Source organism: Rhinopithecus bieti, unplaced genomic scaffold, assembly GCF_001698545.2.
Source record: "Rhinopithecus bieti isolate Rb0 unplaced genomic scaffold, ASM169854v2 scaffold_10132, whole genome shotgun sequence".
In the NCBI taxonomy this organism is placed as follows: domain Eukaryota; kingdom Metazoa; phylum Chordata; class Mammalia; order Primates; family Cercopithecidae; genus Rhinopithecus; species Rhinopithecus bieti.
The window spans coordinates 717,438-736,975 of record NW_016806330.1 but is presented as its reverse complement, the minus strand read 5'-3'; the positions used below and the strand labels follow the sequence as shown (position 1 = coordinate 736,975).

Below are 19,538 nucleotides of genomic sequence, written 5' to 3'. Positions count from 1 at the left end.
ATCAGCAAGTCATCAGGCACTAAAAGAATAAAATGTAGGAAAATCACATGTGACATCAACGATCTTTTAATGTCTAATGTAATAACCTGGGTCATAATATCTTGGCTAGATTACAGAACCAAAATATGTAAAACTCATGGTTCAAAAATACTTGTTCAAGGGAAAGAAAAACAACAAAGTAGGAAAAAAGTGAGGAAAACAAAAGTAATTTCAACTCACCTGCCTCTACCAAAAAAATTTTTTCTAAACCCCACACACTTGAAAAACACATAAAATTGTGTTAATATACAGTGTTATAAATTCAGGTTGGATTTTTAAAATTTTACCAATAAAAGAAAGACACATGGAAGCAAATGAGTAGTATACCTTCTCATAGAGGTCACCAGATAAATTTACAGTGGTAAAGATGAATGCAGTAGATTTCAGAATTTAGAAAATGACCTTTCACCAAAACCTCTGCTTTTTACCTTTCTGTTTTGTAGCCTCCAGCAACTCCTCCCAGAGGCTGGCAACTTCACTCAGACGAGTGGTCACATTGTCAGAGGCGTAGTGACCACTATCAATCATCTCTTGGCCAGTTTTCTGTATGTTTTCCAGCAGGATCTCATTAACTGCCAATTCCTCTGTAAAGACTTGTTGCTTTTGAACCCTGCTCTTCAAGTTCTGTGTGTCCTGAGATAAGATGAAACAAAAAAAGAACCATTACTTGAAGAATGAGGGACAGAAATTTTGAGAATAAGAGGTTACTTCTCACTATAAATCTAACGATGCTAACAAGAAGATAAAAGGGAGAACTTTCCTAGTCCAACGTTTGAGAAACTCATGCAACCAATCCCTCTTTCTACATGTGGCAGACATGACAAACTAATCTGGCAATTTTTTTCCTGGACTTAGATATGGCTTGAAGATCATTTTGAATACAACACCCCATTCAAACACTAACAATCAGAGTTATCATGAAAGGTGAAAATTATCTTCCATTCTTCACCTCATACATGAACCTTCCATCCATTTGACCCATACAGAGATCTGTTTATTAAACATATACTGGAGCCACAACTCATCTAGTGAATGCAAACACTTACTAACAAGCTTCATAAAATGAAATGCAAGGATAAGATGTTCATAGCTCTATCAAGATAAAAGAACAAAAGGATCAGAAGTATACATTTAAGACTAAAAAATATCAGGAAAATAAATGCTTTCAATAGATACTGCCCTAGAAATCAAAAGCCTAATTCTTGCCCTGATGGTAAATGTAAAGGTTTGTAAATATACATGTGTGTACATAATAGTTTATATTATGTAACATTTTTGAGTGCAAAATATGTGTTAGTATAACCATAAGGAAGAGGAATCAATGGCTCAGAGATAATTCAGGAATTTCCATAAACTAAAGCAAAAATTCAAGCCCAGGTTTACCGGTCCAGAGTTCATGCTTCTAACTTTTTGTTAAACCACCTTCTAAATAACTGGATAACTTTGGGTAACTTACTTCCCAACTTAGATCCTGGTTTCTTTATCTATAAAATAAGGGGCTTTCTCCTTCAGCTACAAAATTTTATGAGTTTATATTATACCAAATATTTAGGTTACTTTTGAGTCCCTAGTAGTTTTCACAAACTTTAAATGTATTGGTGGGATTAGACACAATATTTTCCTACTGTAGGGATGCAGAGGGGAGCAGAAAAGGTGAGAAAGGGGCAACAAGCAGCTCAATAAGGAACATCCCAACCTTCCCCCATTTGGCTAAGCATCACCAGAAATTGTGCCAAAGGAAAGAGGTGAAGAACATCAGAGTACAAGAAAACCAAAATCTAGATCCTTGATATTTAATTGTATAAAATAGCCTTCAGGGAGTCATTACCCTTTTCTGAGCCTCTGTTTTGTCATCTATAAAATGAGGATCACCAGCTGAATGCTAAAGTTCATTTTACTCCAAGACTGTACTTCCAATGAAACGAACTCCTAATAAGTACATACAGCTCCTGAAAACTCTGCCTACCTTGTAATCTTCATCATCTGCCAACTTTTTCTTCTTGTTGATCCAGTTCTTTAGGTCATCTGAGTCCTGATACAGTTTTTGCAGAAGCAATGAATCCTTCAGCAATCTACGTCTAGTGGCAGCCCTTTCACGTAGGGTATCCCGCCGGGCTAACAACTGCAAAAACCATGAGTAAACTTACTGTCAGCAAAACCAAATATGGACACATGAGATCTGCTGACCACCCTGGTCACCATGCCCACCAACACTCTTCCTGATTCTGGTGCGTAGGCACACAGAAGCTCTAGGCCCTTTGACATACCCCGTCACGGATAGCAGCGATGTTCTTTGAATCATAATGGTCATCATCAATCAATTTGGTTGCAGTCTTGTCTACGGTCTGAAAAAAAAAATAAAAATGAATGCTATGCCCTCAGTGACCACTGAGTAAGTGGCCACAGTTTGGGTAGCTGTTTAAAGATGAAGCATAGCAATGTGGGAGGAGAAGGTTGAAGGCCAGCAGATGTAAGTCCTCATTCAGGTTTCTGTTATAAATTGCATTTCAAAATATATACCTCAGGGCATGTCAATTACATTCTCTGTGCCACACTATTTTTTAAATACAGGTTACAGTAAATGAATGCAGATGTTGCTATGATTGATTTATTCTTGTCTTCAAGAGGAAGCACTACCAATGATACAGCCATGTCCATAGCCAGTCTGTCCATCCATCTATCTGTCCATGTATTCATCTCTCAAATATATCTCTATCTCTGTCTCATCTCCACCTCTATCTCTATCTCTTTCTATCTCTAACTCTAGCTATATCTCTATCTCTATCTCCAGTTACATGGGAGAAGAGTCAGAAATTGTAGAGGTAAGTTTTTACCCTTGTTTAACCAGAAATCTCCCAAATTACTAGAGCTCAGAATTAATTGATTGGAATCGGAAAATGATCTAAAATAAATGATAATACTTTATAAACAATAAATTATTTTACACTGTTAGCTTTGACAAATGAGAATCAACAGAAAGGACACACGTATCAATTAATGAGGGACTTGATATTAATTGGACTTCCACCTCTTCACCATATTGATTTAAGATTAACAGAGAAGACTAGGAATTTGCTTGTTATTTTTGTTGTTGCTGTTGCTGCTGGTGGAGGTAGTGGTATGTATGTGTATGTGGCAAGGGTGGTGTTAAAGTCAGCATCATCCTAGGAACAGTCAGAGACATACAATGTATTGGACCCATGAAGTCTTCCTTTCACTTCTCTGAGTCCTGCCTTTACATTCACCAGCTTTCTGGAACATTGTTACTTAAGGCTCACAGGAAATCTCTGTAGTCGCATTTGATGAAAAACAGAGCGATAAAGATATACTATAAAGGAAAAATATGCTGTAAAGGAAAAGAGTAGATAGTACTTAGATATCTAGATGTTTCTAAGGAAGAGAAAATTATATTAAGGTATTGCTAGAGGGGAAGAAACAAAAAAATTAAAATTTCTGAGTAATGATTCTATATTTAATAAGAATTCAATAATTTTTATTTACACTGCAGAAAATATAAAACAAAATCATACACTTCATCAGAAAAAAAAAGTGGCCTACCATCTCGAAAAACTTTCCAAATATGCTTTGTAGAACAAGAATTGTGTGACAAAATTAGTATGAGTATTTTCTGGCTATTTTCACTTTTTTTCTAAAGATTAGTATTAAGTTTTTGCTTTCTCACTATATAAACATTTTATGTTCATAAAATTAAAGAGTTTGAAAAACACACAAATAAACACACCGAAAACAAAAGAAGAGATGCAAATTGATTATGGATAATCCTCAGACTATATCTGGTAGTTAACAGGACCAGTGCAGTCTAGGGACAGATATTGTGTAAAATTATGTATACAAATAGGGAGCCAATGCCCAAACTAGCGGCCATTTCTTACTGTGATCTTCTCTTCCTGGGCAGTAAAGGCTTCCTCAAAGTCATTATGCTTCTGAAGAAGGGCTTCTGCACTGCCCAGTGAGTTTCCCAGATCCTCATTTTCCAGGAAGGCCTGTAGAAGACAGAAAGACACACCTAAGCTGTGCCTGACTGGTAAGAAACATTCCTCTTGGCATATCTCTGAGACAAGGACTAAGGCAGGAGGGAACAAGGTGGGAATCAGCACACATTATGATAATGGGTAGAGATTAACTTTAAACAGCAGGAGCTCCAGGCCTCCTTGCTGATACTCATACAATTTTCTCACCTATGTTTCTGGGTCTGTCCACATGGAATTCCCCAACCAGTCTAGACATTATTCTGAGCTCTCAAAACTGCCTCAAGTGGCCTACTCACCTCCGCTCTGATGTACCCTGCCTGACTCATCAGTTTTCTCTTCTTGACTCTTTACCAATTTGATATTTATTTTGCCTTATTTCAACTGTAGTTAAAGTCTCTCTGCTACATATTTAAGTATATATGCTTTTGTTGATAAGGGAATTGTAGGAGCCTTATAGAAAGGGCCCATCTTTTCTTTTTCTTGTGGATCACCCTGTAGTTCCCAAGACAAGCTTTGACTCACAGGAGTGGTTGTGAGAGAACTCATAGCAGTCATGGTGGCAAATGAAGGGTGAGAGAAATGACTTCTAGAGATGGTATGGACCCCTCCCGTTACCTCTTGTCTACTCATCCAACTGTCCACTTGCTCACTGTCTCGGTAGAAGAGATGGAAGTCCAAGCACTGCTCATACTGACGATGACGCTCGTCCCACAGTTTCAGCAGGGCAGCCTGGTTGCTGGCAAGTATTTTCATCTTTGGAAAGAAAAAGATAATGTATATGGAAGATAACTTATTTATTTTATTATATATTTATTGAGCATATAATAAATGCAAAGCCATTTGAAGGATACAAAAGTAAACAGGAAATGGGTTTTTAAGATTCCAACATTTAAGCAAATGATTGTACTATAGGAAAAATGGGATAAATTCCATAAAAGAGGTAAAACATTATATGTATAAGGAAATGAAAAAGACTAATTCTAATTAAGAGAGCCAGGAAGTAGAAGATTTAAAAGATAGGGAATGGGTATCAGGACTTAACGCCATAAGCAAATGAACTGCAAATAATTGTTAGATAATGTAATGTGAGCTAGAGAAAAGTGCAGTGTCTAAAAAAGTGTAGACAGTCGATGAAATCCAAGTTCATAGAGCACATAAAACATCACACTGAGACGTTTGTATTTTATTCCCAAAACAAATAAAAACCATTAGGGAGAGAAGAGATATTCTCAAACACACGAAAAAGCCTTTGTTTCTGGTCAAGCATATGCCCAAGAATTTCCAGCTTATTACACCTGCAGCTGTATTATCTCCATCAAAAAAGCAGAATAGGGCCAGGTGCTGTGACTCATGCCTGTAATACCAGCACTTTGGGAGGCCAAGGTGGGTGGATCACTTGAGGTCAGGAGTTGAAAACCAGCCTGGCCAACATGGTAAAACCCAGTTGCTACAAAAAGAAAAAAGTAAAATAAAATAAAAATACAAAAATTAGCCGGATGTGGTGGTGCGCACCTCTAGTCCCAGCTACTCAGGAGGCTGAGGCAGGAGAATCACTGGAACTCGGGAGGCAGAGGCTGCAGTGAGCTGAGATTGGCCACTGCACCCCAGCCTGTGTGACAGAGTGATACTCTGTCAACAACAAAAAAGCAGAATAAATTATCAGATTGCAGGATAACTGTTAGGTTTTTAAGGACTTTGAGTTCTGCTCTTTCTTTGACAGAGTCTTGTTTAAAAAATGAAACAAAACAAAACAAAACTATATTATAATCTCCCCACAGAGCTCTGGGAGAATTCAAAACTTGGTTATCTCAACCTCATCCACTGCCCAGCGCTAGACGCTGTGCTTGGCATCTAGTGAGATGCAAAGACGCATGCAGATCTTACTGTAACTACCATTCCAAGGTATGCCTAGACTCTGCCACTGGTGCAAAATCTCTCTGGGTCAAGGTGCAGAGGTGAAGCCCTGTGATGCAGGAGGTTAGGATGATGGTAAAACTGATTTCTTCATTCAGTGGAATTCTGGCTGTTTAAGATTGTCCTGTTATTTAATGTAAATTTGAAAGTCACAGATGCAGGAATGTCAGCTTAATTTGAGATTGTATAGGGGAAAGAAGTACAAACACAGATGTCAGCCATGTCAGACACTGTACTAGGCACTGTGGGGGACTCAGAGATGAATAAGGTGCAGCCCTCCTGGAGTTTACAGTCTAGCGATGAGCATGGGAAGGTCATGAAACCGGGCATATGTCAGGAGGCAAAATGCAATGAAGGTTTCAAATTAGGTAGAAGTCAGAGGGTTGATGAAATAAAGGCTCAGAGATGAGGAAGCACACATCGTGTCTTGAAAATTTCAAGTGACTAAATTTAGCAAAACAGTAGAGTTAACTCTCCATATCTGTAGGTTCCACACCTGTAGATTTAACCAACCATGGATATAAAATATTTTCTAAAAATTCCATCTGTACTGAACATGTGCAGACTTTTTGCTTTTTCCCTAAACAATACAGTATAACAATTATTTACATAGCATTTACATTGTATGAAGTATTACAAGTAATCTGAAGATAATTTAAACTGTATAGGAGAATGTACATGCATTGTATGCAAATATTATGCCATTTCTTGAGCATCTGCAGATTTTGGCACCTGAGGGAGGTCCTGGAACCAATGCCCCATGGATAATAAGTGACAATTGTGTATGAAAGGAAACAGTGTAAAAGTTTGATTCATGTTATTAACACATTTAAATGTCTTCTATCCTTTTCCCATTCAGAGATTATCATATTATTGTGAGATTATGTAATGACTACATATATAATTGGAACTTGAGAAACTCTATTAAACTAGATTACCTTTTCCCGAACTTCATCGGAGGCTTCATGATTGGCATCCAGGAGGTCTTGACCAGTCTCATCAGCAGATTGAAATCGGTCATCGTAAGAGTCAATCTCATGCTGTGGCCACAAAACAAAATGTCTCAAAACGCAGCAAGAAACCTGGCATTTCTGGCATTCAGCCTGCCCCCTCCTCCTACTGGAGAGCCTTTCTTCTCTACCTTATGCTGCTGATGCCTGTCCAGCAGAACTTCCCCACCAGCCACATCTGTTGGTAGCTCATCAGCATTGATCGCAGCAGTCTTTTCCTTCATCCAGCCTGAGAGTTCATCAAAGTCAGATGAGAATCGATGGTACCTGTTGGAAAAGTGAGGTAAAAGACAGGAAGGAGAAACCAAATATGAAAGGACATTGAACAAAGAGTTAGGTTTGGGGTGAGGTACGATATATGAGATGCTCCTTACTCTAATCCTAGGTTCCCTTTTTCCTGATATATTTCCTGTTATTTTCAGTCAGAGATTAGTGGTGCAGGTTGTAAGTCCTTCACCCCAGGTTGTATGTTTCTAGGGTAGGTGTGTCACTGTGGGATGTGACCCATGAGCATCACACCTCCACCACCTCAAGGTCACACCTACCCTAGAGGTACTTAAAATGGAGGAAGGTGCTCACAATGTAGCCAATAAACAATACATGTTGTTGTATAAATAAGAAGCATCTTGTGGGAAGGAGGAACTAGAATTAGCGTTAGGATTCCTCGTGCATCTAGCCCATCTTTAACCCTGTTAATAAGAAACAAGAGCTGTAAAACAGTTACTTATTTTAAAAAGTTAAATGCTCATCATTTGTTTTGAAATCATAACCATATGAGAAGCACTGTCCTCTGATTATTTAAGGATTAACCATAAGAATTAATACTGAAATGATGCCTGGTTATTAGGGGTTTTTGTAAGCTTGTAATCAACATTCAGAAAATAATACTGAAGTTATTTTGATGTTCTTCAGCTTGTATTGCATGTCTTTCAGTTCCCTATCTAGAGCCAGAATTTTGAAATGTTTCTTCAGTTGCTTTTCCAGCTTTTTGAGCCACTTCATAGCATCCCACAATAATACAAGCAGGGGAAGATGGAAATTTGCAGATGAGTGGAGGTGGGATGCTGATGACAGTAGTCTCCCTTTATTTGTGAGAGATACATTTCAATATGCCTAGCAGGTGCCAGAAACTGCAGATAGTACCAAACACTATATACACTACGTTTTTTCTTATACCTATATGTCTATAATAGAGTTTGATTTATAAATTAGGTACAGCAAGAGATTAACAACAATAACTAATGATAAAAATAGAACAATTAAATAAAATAAGAATTACTTAAACATAAGCACTGTGATACTAGGACAGTCAATCCATAACTTAGACTGCTACTAAGTGACTAACGAGTGAGTAGATATACAGCACGGATATGCTGGACACAGGAATGATTCATCTTCCAGTGGGACAAAGTGGACCAGCCAGAAATTTTATCATGCCTCTTAGAATAATAAGCCATTTAAAACTTTTAAGTTATTTATTACTGGAATTTTCCATTTAACATTTTCAAACTGTGGTTGACTGGTGGTAACTGAAACCACAGATAAGGGGGTACTACTATATTTTATCAGTCACAAAGGACTTCCTCTGGCAACTTAAATCTTTTTTCTCTACTGAGTAGGCAGGAGAGCTGATTCTCTCGCTATTTGAACCCCTTTACTCTTATTTCTGCTCTTGTGATTACATCTGGGCCCTGTAGAGATAGGTAGAGCAATAAAGGGGAGGGATTTCCCACCAATAAGTTGCCTGCAGTTTTTCATATCTGCTGGTGGCCAGGGCACGAATGTGCTCCCAGTTGGCGACCAGATCTTCTTTCATCTCCTGGATCTGAGGTGCATCTGAAGGATGGGAAAGTGTCAGCTTCTCTGCTTTCGCACATAACTCCTTCACCTTTGGGATGAAAAAGAAACCTAGTAGGAAATCCTAGTACTTTGACTCCCCTTGGCAAAGCTTTGTGGGAGAGGTATAAAAAATCATATGAATAATAATAACTTAGCAATAGACATACAAATAGATTTCTATTAATATACTAATGTACTATATCGATAATTACGATTCACTAAGTACTTTTCAATCTTTCATTATGCTAAGTACTTTACATGAATGTTCTCATTTTATATTATTCATTTAATAATACCATGAAGTAGCAATTATTCTTATTTTATTTTCGTTTTGTGAAAACTGAGAGATAAAGTATTTTATTTGCTTAAGATCATTCAGCTAGAAAATGTCAGGAGCAAGCTTCCAAGCTAAGTTTTTCCTTTCCCACTCCTCTATACCATTTCCCTAAATATTACTGTGGAGGCAGAAAGATATTTCTGTCCAGAAGGTCAAGAAAATTTCAGTAATTGCTGGATCATTTTCAGGACAACTTCTGAGGAGCAGGGTTACTAGGGCAAAATGTGGGTGTGGGTGGCTTTTCACATGTTATTAGCCCTTTCATTATACTCAACTATAATCAGATGATGTCTAGGGATTGGAATTTCAATACTACTATTTGTCAAATTATGGGTTTTATTATTCATTATTAGGGGAAAAGACCAAAAATAACAACAACAAAGTGGAAGAATGAAAGAAAAAGTAGAATGGTGGAAGTCTGCAGAAACTGGGCACAGGGATAGGCTTAAAATTAAATTACAGCAAATGTGGATCTTTCTGGAGGTTGACTCCCCTGTGCTCTCTCAGTAGCAGTTGGTTTACATTCTGGCTACATTTGTGAGGGGAAGAAGTAAAGGATGGAAATCATTTAAGAAAATAGGCTTGTTCTAATTTCTAGTATACCTGAGGTTTTCCAGGTTTTAAAAGGAAACCTAAAAGTAGGTTTAGCATTAAGTGTCTTGAAGTTTATTTTAAAAGGGGAAGAAAATGTTTTCAGATCTGCTGAGTATAAAAAGAATCAGGATTCAGCTGCAACAGAACAAAGTGTGGTTAGATGAAAGGGTAGAGTTTGACCACGGTGTATTTTACTCGGTGAGATTAGGAATCAACCTTGGAGGTATATATATTTTTGGTTTTAAATTGTGAAATAAGTTAGGAAAACACAAGAGAATATAAAACATATATGTATATTTAAATAAAAATAATTCAAATGAAAATAAGCTATATCTAGTATCCATGTACGAGTTATGAACTAGAATGAAGAAGCATATCCAAGTGCACGCAATTTCTTCTTCATTGAAAACAGTGAACTTACTGTGCCCTCTGGAGGCATGGCAATAGGCAAGATAACAATTGCCTCTTCCAGCTCAAGGGGCTAGCCATTTCTCTAACAGCACCTTACCTTGTCACTCATGACTGCAAGATTTCTCTCAAGTCCCTTGTGACTGTGAAACAGTCCTTCAGAGGCAACAAGGTCTTTGCCATAGTCCTCAGAGGTGAGTACAGGTTCCTTCTCCTTGATCCACTGGATGGCGTCAGTCATATCCCTACAGACATTAACAAGAGCTTCAACCAAAGAAGATAGCAGGCATTGCAGGGCAACGGTCCAACAGAACTCACAGCAAGGACCATCCTAGTTGACCTAGGAGCAATTACCCTTTCTTCCTATGTATTAGCAAAAAGTAATATAAAATGTTCTTGCTTAATGGTTATTTCTATTGAGATGTTAAGGTCTTGGGCTTCTTGACAGCTGAGCCTCTAGAGATATGCTCCATATCTGGGTCAGCTCTTTAGGAATGCTTTTCTTCTTCCTAACTCCACTTTCCATTTAATTATTAACCGGTTTCCCTTCCTTCTGCAGGGCTTCCATTCCTAAATCACCAGTGCTACTTTTTTAGTTATTTTGATCTCCAGTCTCTACATCCTTGGCCGTAGAGTGGGTCACAGATTTCTTTACGCTCTCCTTTGCTGTCTCAAAGGCAAGTACATGATCCGCTTTTGTTTGAAGTGTTGACACCACTAATTGCTAGCAGAAGTAGAAAGAGCCTAATACAAATGACACAGTTTTTATAAAGCACTTCAAAGTTTTCTATAAAGCAGTGGCCAGATCCATACCTTTTGAATCGCTGTAAGTCTGCAGCACTGGACAGAGCTTTCTGTCTCTGGAGAGCCAGACCACGAAGGCGCTCCCAGGCAGCTTTCACCTCATCTTGCTTAGACTGAATTAAGGGTAGTTCAGGATGCTTTTCCTGTTAAAGGAAAACAACACCGGAGTTATACAGAGAAGAGATTATATTTTAAAAAATTATTCAAACACTTTTCATTTTACGCTGGTTCGTGCTTTTTCAGAAGTGAAAACTGACCATTGTAGCTAGGCACTGAACTTCATCATAGCCCTGCTCCCTCGCTCCAACTTGATGTATATCACCAAAACCCAGAAAAACAACCTGCCAGATGTTGCCTCTGTGCCCACAGCAGTGTACTAGCCTGTTAGCACAGGTTGCCCAGCCCTGATGTTATTTTGAGAGCTCCACCTTGTCAATGCTTGAAATCTCCCTAAGATCCTGGAAACCAAGGAAAAGAACAGGAAATTCCTTTTTATGAAATATGACTTTGTTTTCTCAAAGACTAGTACTGTGGGTCTTAACTTTTTTGTGGTCCTCACACCTTTGAGAATCCAATAAAAGCTATTTTTCTCTTCCCAGAATTATAGATCCATGCTTTCACGTATGATTTTGCAGAAAATTTCAGGCATTTTTGCAAGCCATCCAAAGTAGTGAGATCTGTGAGTACTAGATTAAGCTAGAAGCATCAGTCTGTTTTGATACTTTGTAATTTTGAGGCATTCCCGTATTCTTAAGTCTCCTTGCTCTTTTTTTCCCTGTTTCTCTCCATTTTCATTCCCATTCCCAAGTCTCTCCAGACAGAATTTTCCACATTCTCCTTCTCAAGTACATGGTTCTTTCTATTACAGCAGTGTAGACCCCACTCAAGAGCACAGAATATAATCTAGCTGTGCTGGATTTATTCCTTCTGTGATAGATTGGAAAAAATGGCATGCTGTTTTGCTGTTCATCCCTTCAAAAGGTCGAGTATGCTTCCTCAAGTCTTGGATCTTGGATGCTCTTTAACTTGCTTACTGATAGAGAAGTAACTTTCTATGACTTCCAGCACCTAGGCCTCAAGAAAACTTTCATTTTCTATTCTCACACTCTTGTAACACTGGTATATAAGAAGCATGGTCTACTGCATGATGAGAGGTCACCCAGAGATCTCCGCAATCCTCCCAAATCATCCTCAGCAGGGCCCCAGACATGGGATTGAGGCCACTTTAGATCCTTCACCCCAGCTGAGCCCCCCAATAACTTCAGACACATAAAAATGCCAGGTAAGATCAGGAAAACAGCCCAGCAGAGCAGCTCAATCATCTGACTCACAGAGTCATGAACAAGTAAGATGTTAAGTTTCTTGATTAGTTAGACACTAATAGAGAAATGAAAAACTTCCACAGCAAGAGAAAAGTGATGGAGGTAGAAAATTTAGAAACTACTGGAAATACGGCCTGAAAGAAAAATAGGAAAATATAGGTTATTTTTCCTACTCCAGTACTCATTCATTCTAAAGTCTTCTTTTTATTAAGTCAGGACAATCATTCTCACCATAGAGCTGCAATCATAATGAAACTATAAATGGAAAAGCAAAATGTAGACAACAGTTAGAGTTTATTTATTTTACATATATATACTTACATATACATGTAAACTTATATATATATATATACACACACACACATCACAAACTCAAGTATTTTCTTAAGTAAATAAAAGTAAAACTGCTTCCTTTCCTTCCTCAATTCTCCCAAATAATCTTGCATAATGATATTACATTTGTACATATATGTATAAATAATGATAGCTCAACATTATTTTATATGCTCTGCTACTTTATTTTTGTGCTTTTTTCATGAAGAAACAGTGCCCCATTAACATGAATAATCAGTGTACTGCATGGTACAGGAGCTATTTAAATGGCAATAGCTTTGCTGCCCGTTGTGTATTTAATTCCTCCAAACACACAAAAACACACTCTAACTTTCTCTCTCAAGCTTCCATTTCAATAGACTTGTAAGGGGTGGGTCCAGAGGGGAGAGGAAACTGCTCAGAGTATGTTACTCCAGGGACATGCCAGTCTCTGTTTTCTCACAATGCCCCATCTCGCCCATATCCCATCTACTGATGTCCAGAAGTTATTCTTAAGGATCAGAACCCTTTCCATGGAGTGAATATTTTTCTCCCACCTCACCTCGGCACACTCATTGGCATATTGGTTCACGTCATCAACTCTCCCTTCTTTAGCTACCAGGTCCACTTGGAAGTCTTCAAATTTCTTTTGCAGAACTTCTGTGCGCTCCCAGTCTTCACCTAGCTCCACTGATGTCACTATAGCCTCCTGTAGACACATACGTTTACTGAGTTGCCAGCAAACATTTAGGAGTTTCTGTAGGTAAAAAACTCAAAACCCCTGCTTGCATTCCCAGGATAACTCAAATGGAGATACTGGGGGAGACTGGGAGAAGCTCTCCTGGGAAAGGCCAGCAGCAGAAGTGTATGTGTTAAGGTAGCACCTTGGCACAAGGGAAAGTGCTCTTTCGGGCAGTTCTTTAGCGAGTTTGTGGCATTATTGGCAAGAGACCCTGAAAGTATCCTTTTGTGTTTAGAAACATGAGGGATAAATGCATCCTGTTTCTACTCAATTCAACATACTCAGTATCTGCGAAAATATTTTGTTAGGCATTTGCTTATCTAAATCTTTAGTCCTAACTATTAAATTATTCCTTAAGTATTCAGAAAAATGAAACCATCCATCATTCCAGGCACTGAGACACAAAGGATTAGAGAAAGAGTTGTCAATACTCTAGGCCAGACCCCAGAGTCAGAGCAGAAATATAGGAGAAGTAGTTAAAAATCATGGAAGTGGAAAAGGGATGAGCTTCATTATCTTTCATTGTATGGTCTTTGTGTAAGTCTTGCCTTTTTCATATTCAGATCCATATGTTCAGGCTTACTTCCACACAATGTTAACCTCCAGATACCCCTAAATTTTGGCCTCAATTTCCTCTTGTTCCAAAGAACAAAGGCCAGGAACAGACATCCTGACTTCCTTGTGAGTAGTCTGTGGTAATGTGCTATGGGGTACCTGGGATAGAGGAGTGGGAGGCCCTATATGATTGGTGTTTTAAGCTCTATACCTTGTCTCCAATCCACTCTAAGATGTCAGCACACTCCTGTATGTACTGCTGGAACTTCAGGGCCCGCAGCAACAGGGCACCCTTCTCCAGGGTCAGCTCTAACAGCAGGTCCCACAGGCGGCGTAGTTCCTCTATATGGGCCTGTAGTAAAGAGGGGCAGAACCACTCAGCCACAGACACTGTGAGCAGGGAAACACTCAGAGACTTGTGCAGAAAGAGACTGGATAAAAATTATTCTCTCAGTTATTCATGCATTAGTTGCTCAACATATATTTAAAAGAGGAAATAGGATAGATATATGGAAATAGCTAATAAGCCAAGCCAAATGTGATCTTACATAAGAACATTTTGTAAAAATGCTTTGCAATTTTAAAGGATGGAATAATTACAAACAATAAGATGGGAAGGAGGAAGAAAGCATGGAAAAGTGATCATTTGAACTGAGCCTTATGGAGCAGAAAGATTTTCGACAGGTCAATAATAAGCATAGCATGTTCTAAGAAGAGCCACAGCAATGGCAAAGGCATAGGAGAAGCTTAGCATGAATTGTCTGCCAGAAAGTGTGAGAGAGATAATTTTTATAAGTTATAAGGAAATCATTGGCACCAAAGCAGTAAGAGTGTTTTGGGACTATACAGTTTGAGACTCTACAGAGGTCTTTGAATGCCAGATTAACTCAGAACTTTATGTATTAGCTGTCTTATATAACTGAAATTGCTGCCTATGTCATATCTTCAAGAATCTTATATTTTTCAACTACTCCATTGCTCTGGGTAGCATGTGGACCACATATGTCTTTAAACCCTACAATGGTACCATTTGCTATAGCCCCAGTGATTCTGACAAAAATGAAGATGTTTCAAACATTTCTCAAATATTTTAATTAATGTAGATGCTGGTTACATGCAAAACTGTGCATAATACAAAAGTTAGTTCTACTATATACAAATAAACAACTTTTGAAATTTTCCTTTTATGGGTTCTTCTTTAAAATAAGATTCTACTCTGGCTAAAATCTGTGTTCCTTGACCATATTTTGATGATAGAATGGGCTAGAATTGTTATGCTATATATAGGAAAGTCACACCCAATTTTAAGATATATAATGCAAATTTGTTTTCGCAATTTAAAAAATACATAAACAGTAAAAAGTTCACTCACACACAAAAAAAACTGAATTGACGATATTAGCACCAACATTTGGAAGAGTTCATAGATTAAGTCCAAAAATAGCTGTTACGTTAATAATAGGTTACAGAGTGTGAATGCTTATTGAAATAGTGATGATCTTCAGTTCTAGATGTTCAGAGGAAATTTTCTGAATACATGACAATTTAGGAGTTTTTAGAAGTAATAAGAAGGGACAGTTTGGAGAGATGCAATAGTAGTCACAAGGTATGGGGTATGAAAAGAAAGAGGCATCATAGCCAAAGGAAAAATATTTTGGAAAACATTCAAATGAGAGAGTATTCCTTGTTTGGAGAAGTTAAGAGACAAGGACATTGAGGTTAGAAGAAATAATTAGAAAGAACATTGGAAGAAACTAATTGATCTGGGCAATGTGGAATAGGTTTAAGCGGGCTTGATCTTGAGCCAAATTATCCTGCAATGTTATAGGAGTAATTTTATGCCCTTTAATGACAGCTTTCATATCACAGCTCTCTTCACCCCAAGAAACACAAAGATATCCCATCATTTTTTCTGCCTCAACCTCAAGGGAAGATAAGAGGCAGGAGTCCTGGGTACAAGCCAGTCACATCAAGGTTTGTATCTCATATAATCAATTAAAACCCTGATAACGTAATCACTAATTGGAAACTTCTTCAAGGGCCCATACATATACCTTCGTTTCTTCATGGGCAGAATGACCCATAGTAAATCGTTCTTCCCTTGTTTTTTCCAGTTCAGACATGACTCTTGATTTTGTTTGCACCTCTGCTTCAAAGGATTGATGCTTCTGATATTTCCCCTAAAGTTTAGAAATCAGAGTTTTTGGCTAATGAAGCACAGTCTTCACGGGAAATGTTCACTCTATGTATAGCCACTGAACACAGGTTCTCAAAGGGTCCCAGACTCAGTTAGAGGCCATAAAGAGTGTTTTGCTGTCCCCACTGTCTTTAAGAAGTTTTCAGTAAATACTATCCTGAGCTATGTTGAGCCTTATGACCTATGCTGAGCCTTATTTTAAAGGCTCAATAGACTGCCATAGGAATAAAAGAGTGTTACACACAGTGTCCTTCCTCATCAGGAAAGAGGAATAACTGATTTTTTTTCGAAGTAGAGCACAACGAGAAAGATGGTAGTTATAATAATGTTTTTTTTAAAAAAAATTGAGAGTTTTTTTTTTGCATGCTGTGCCTGTTCTTGTAATCTATAAATTGATCCATTCAATATAGCACATTATTTTGCTCTTGTTCTAGGTGTTTCCTGTCCAAAATCAATTGTTTTTGATTATGACAATGTCACATGCTATAATTTTAGGTGAACAGAAAGGGGTAGGCGCTTTCACCAAATTTCTTCTACTGAAACCTCTCGTTTGAAGTTAAGCACCACGAATAGCAATTGGGGGTGGGGGGGGGGGAAACTCTGGTTAACTCATCTTTTTGAGAGGAGTGGAGAACAGGTACCACATGCTATAATTTTAGGTGATCAGAAACGGGTAGGAGCTTTCACCAAACTTCTACTGAAACCTGTCATTAGAACTTGAGACCCATGAATAACATTTTAGGAAATATTTAGGAGCCATGAATAGCAATTGAGTTAACCAGGTTAACTAAATTAGATTTTAGTTAACCTGACCAACTCTTGTCTTTCTGAGAAGAGTGGAGAACAGTTGCTTCAGAAGCACTGATGACTCTTCACCATATTTCCCTTCTTAACGTCCCAAATTATAAAAAATCACATGGTTTGTCAGAAATTTCTTGAATTAGCAGTTGCTGTTTTGCCTGTAGATCAATTTTGGATGAGTATTATAACCATCAAATTCTATATAGAATAAATCTCCTTTGCAAATAACACCCGATGTTTATGAAGTTGAAGACATAGACTATTTAGAGGCAGAATTACTGTGTCTAACAGATAGCCTAATTTTTCTGTTACATCACTTCTGCTACAGTTAACCAGATACACACTTACATTACCATAATGTTTGTGTTGGATCTGAATAAAAAAAGATGTAATTTTTTACTTTTGGCATTGATGAATGCTTCACCACGAAAATATGTAAAGTATCCTATGCCCTTATCAATAAACAATATCCTTGGTTAATGATTTAAAAAAATGTATATTCTGAATGGAAGTTCATTGTAAGAAACTGTTCTGTGCTTTCAATAACTGAAAAACTGCCGCTTTTGTTTGATTCTTATTTTCTCTGTCTCACCTCTCCAACTTCATAAGGGAAAATGCACTTTTAGATTTTCTCTTAATTCAATTCGTTAACTTCCCACTCCACTGACTTATTTTTGTTTCTAAATGGAATCTAATTGTACCCACACATACCCATTAACATTAACATAAAGAAAAACCTATTTCCTTCTCTAGAGATCTTAGGGTCTGCTCTGGGGCAATCAAGAGGAGTGAGTGACCTGTATATTAGTTGGGTCTCCATAGCTCTCATCATCTAAAATTTTGACTTTCTCCATGATCCACTTCCCCAGATCATCAGCATCTCGCTTGAAAACTTGTAAGTGATAGGAATCCTCAAGCTTCTGACCCCTCTCAGCGACCCGCTCCTTGAACCTTTGATACCGAGTCAACACTTCCTGACGCCTCTCCTGGATCTCTTCTGCTGTTTCCAAAACCTTTGGCCCACTGCTCTCCACAACCTGCAAGTTAAAAAGATTCTGTTAATTGCCAGTTCTCAAATATTTAACGTGTTGCCCCGCTTATATGTGCCAAGGCATTTCTCATGTTGGACCTACATCCAGATATCCTGAAGTCTGTAGGGACTGGTGCTAGAAGAGCTGTAGAATATTTACGTAACTTTTAGCCAGATATAGCTACTGTTTAGGTTAAAAATTCTTGATTATCCAGAAGATTCTCCCCATTTCTTACATAAATTTGTGCTAGCATTTAAGTTCTATAGATAGAATTAAATTGAACTGATCATGGAGCAAGTTTAAATTAGCAAAATCACAGAATTTCAGATAGATAAAAGAAATATAATGTTATTGCTTTCAAGGGTTAAAAGATGTTGAGAAGTGCTTATTATTTTAACTTAATTTAGTAAATAATTAAGAATGACTTGCAATTAATTTAGTTAATGATATATGCAACAGTTTGAAAATGTTTTCTTCATACTTAAAAATAAAGCTCATATATTGTTTACTCTTTACTTGCTTTACTCACAAACACTGTAAATCAAAATTTCAGCCATCTTCTACCCAATTATCACAAATTTCAAATTATTAGCATGTCTGCAATTGATTTTTGAAATATACAACCTTTTACTCTAAAATAAAAAACTAAAATAATATATAAGTATCCTTTTCCCAGAGAGGGAGCCAATCTGTTTGTGACAATATCCAGCAAAATCACCATAGGGTTCACCTTCATTCATCTGGATATGGATACCATTTTCCCTAGCTTACCTCAGCCAAAATGTTTAATGTAGAGTTTGAATTTTAATCTCCCGTTATTCCTCCTAATTGCTACTCTGCGAATTGCCATTACTGGCATGGCTATAGAATTAGATCATTCCATGGAGACTCACATTGTTACCGGGTGTTATTTTGCTTCAAGTTTCCTACTTATTCTCTATGGGAACAGACTTAAGTCATTACTGGGTCTTGGTGCTGCACAGACATAAGCTCAAGGTTATTGTTCACAAAAAAAATAGTTAAAATTAAAATTATCTACTTGTTAAAAGCAAAAGTAATGATTAATGTTCTTGGGAAAGACAGCATAGAAAGTTTAAAGGAGACACCTTTCCTAATAATATTAGTGACTAATTGCATGGAAGAGAAATATGTACTCACGGTTTCCTTTGGAAATTGCTCCATTTTATCAAAAGGTTTAGAACCTGGCACGATAAAATGTGTCAGAGAGAGAGAGAGAGAATGAGAGAAATAATTCAAATGGAACTGTCTAGTTGAATTCAAATAGAAATACAGAAACGTTAAGTATGTGGGGGGTGGGGGGAACACCTCTTGCTTGGTCCTAGAATCCCACGAGCCACATACAATCAACATTATCTTTCGAAGACATATGCAGCTGAGGCAACTGCTAACTTTTACAGATACTGGGTGACTCAGCAGTTTTGGGAGGCTCTGGCTCTCAAAGTTACTCAATAAGACTTAAAAAATGAAAGTAAGGTTTTGGATGAAAACTTAGGGGAAAACCCCATATATTGCTGGAAATACAGTTCAACAACTTCATCCAACTCAACTGCAGATTTTGACAACCTTAGTCAATGAATTATCCTGGCTTTTTCTATAGAGTCTTTCACAAAATAAGATTTT

General features: G+C 37.6%; 1 protein-coding gene across 2 annotated transcripts in view; it reads right to left on the bottom strand.

The window, feature by feature from the left end:
- SPTA1 (spectrin alpha, erythrocytic 1) overlaps positions 1-19,152 on the bottom strand; it is a 75,544-nt gene extending 56,392 nt beyond the window's left edge. For both annotated transcript variants that reach the window (XM_017875530.1, XM_017875531.1), the window contains exons 1-15: positions 19,056-19,152; positions 17,664-17,903; positions 15,923-16,048; positions 14,080-14,220; positions 13,134-13,280; positions 10,947-11,080; positions 10,234-10,378; positions 8,689-8,843; positions 7,087-7,222; positions 6,884-6,985; positions 4,647-4,784; positions 3,933-4,043; positions 2,307-2,384; positions 2,006-2,161; positions 468-672 (exon numbers count right to left, since the gene is read on the bottom strand). In XM_017875530.1, the coding sequence (XP_017731019.1) occupies positions 468-672; positions 2,006-2,161; positions 2,307-2,384; positions 3,933-4,043; positions 4,647-4,784; positions 6,884-6,985; positions 7,087-7,222; positions 8,689-8,843; positions 10,234-10,378; positions 10,947-11,080; positions 13,134-13,280; positions 14,080-14,220; positions 15,923-16,048; positions 17,664-17,903; positions 19,056-19,079 (2,038 nt within the window). In that variant the 5' untranslated portion in view covers positions 19,080-19,152. The remainder of the gene's footprint in view (positions 1-467; positions 673-2,005; positions 2,162-2,306; positions 2,385-3,932; positions 4,044-4,646; positions 4,785-6,883; positions 6,986-7,086; positions 7,223-8,688; positions 8,844-10,233; positions 10,379-10,946; positions 11,081-13,133; positions 13,281-14,079; positions 14,221-15,922; positions 16,049-17,663; positions 17,904-19,055) is intronic.
- Positions 19,153-19,538: the final 386 nt, after the last annotated feature.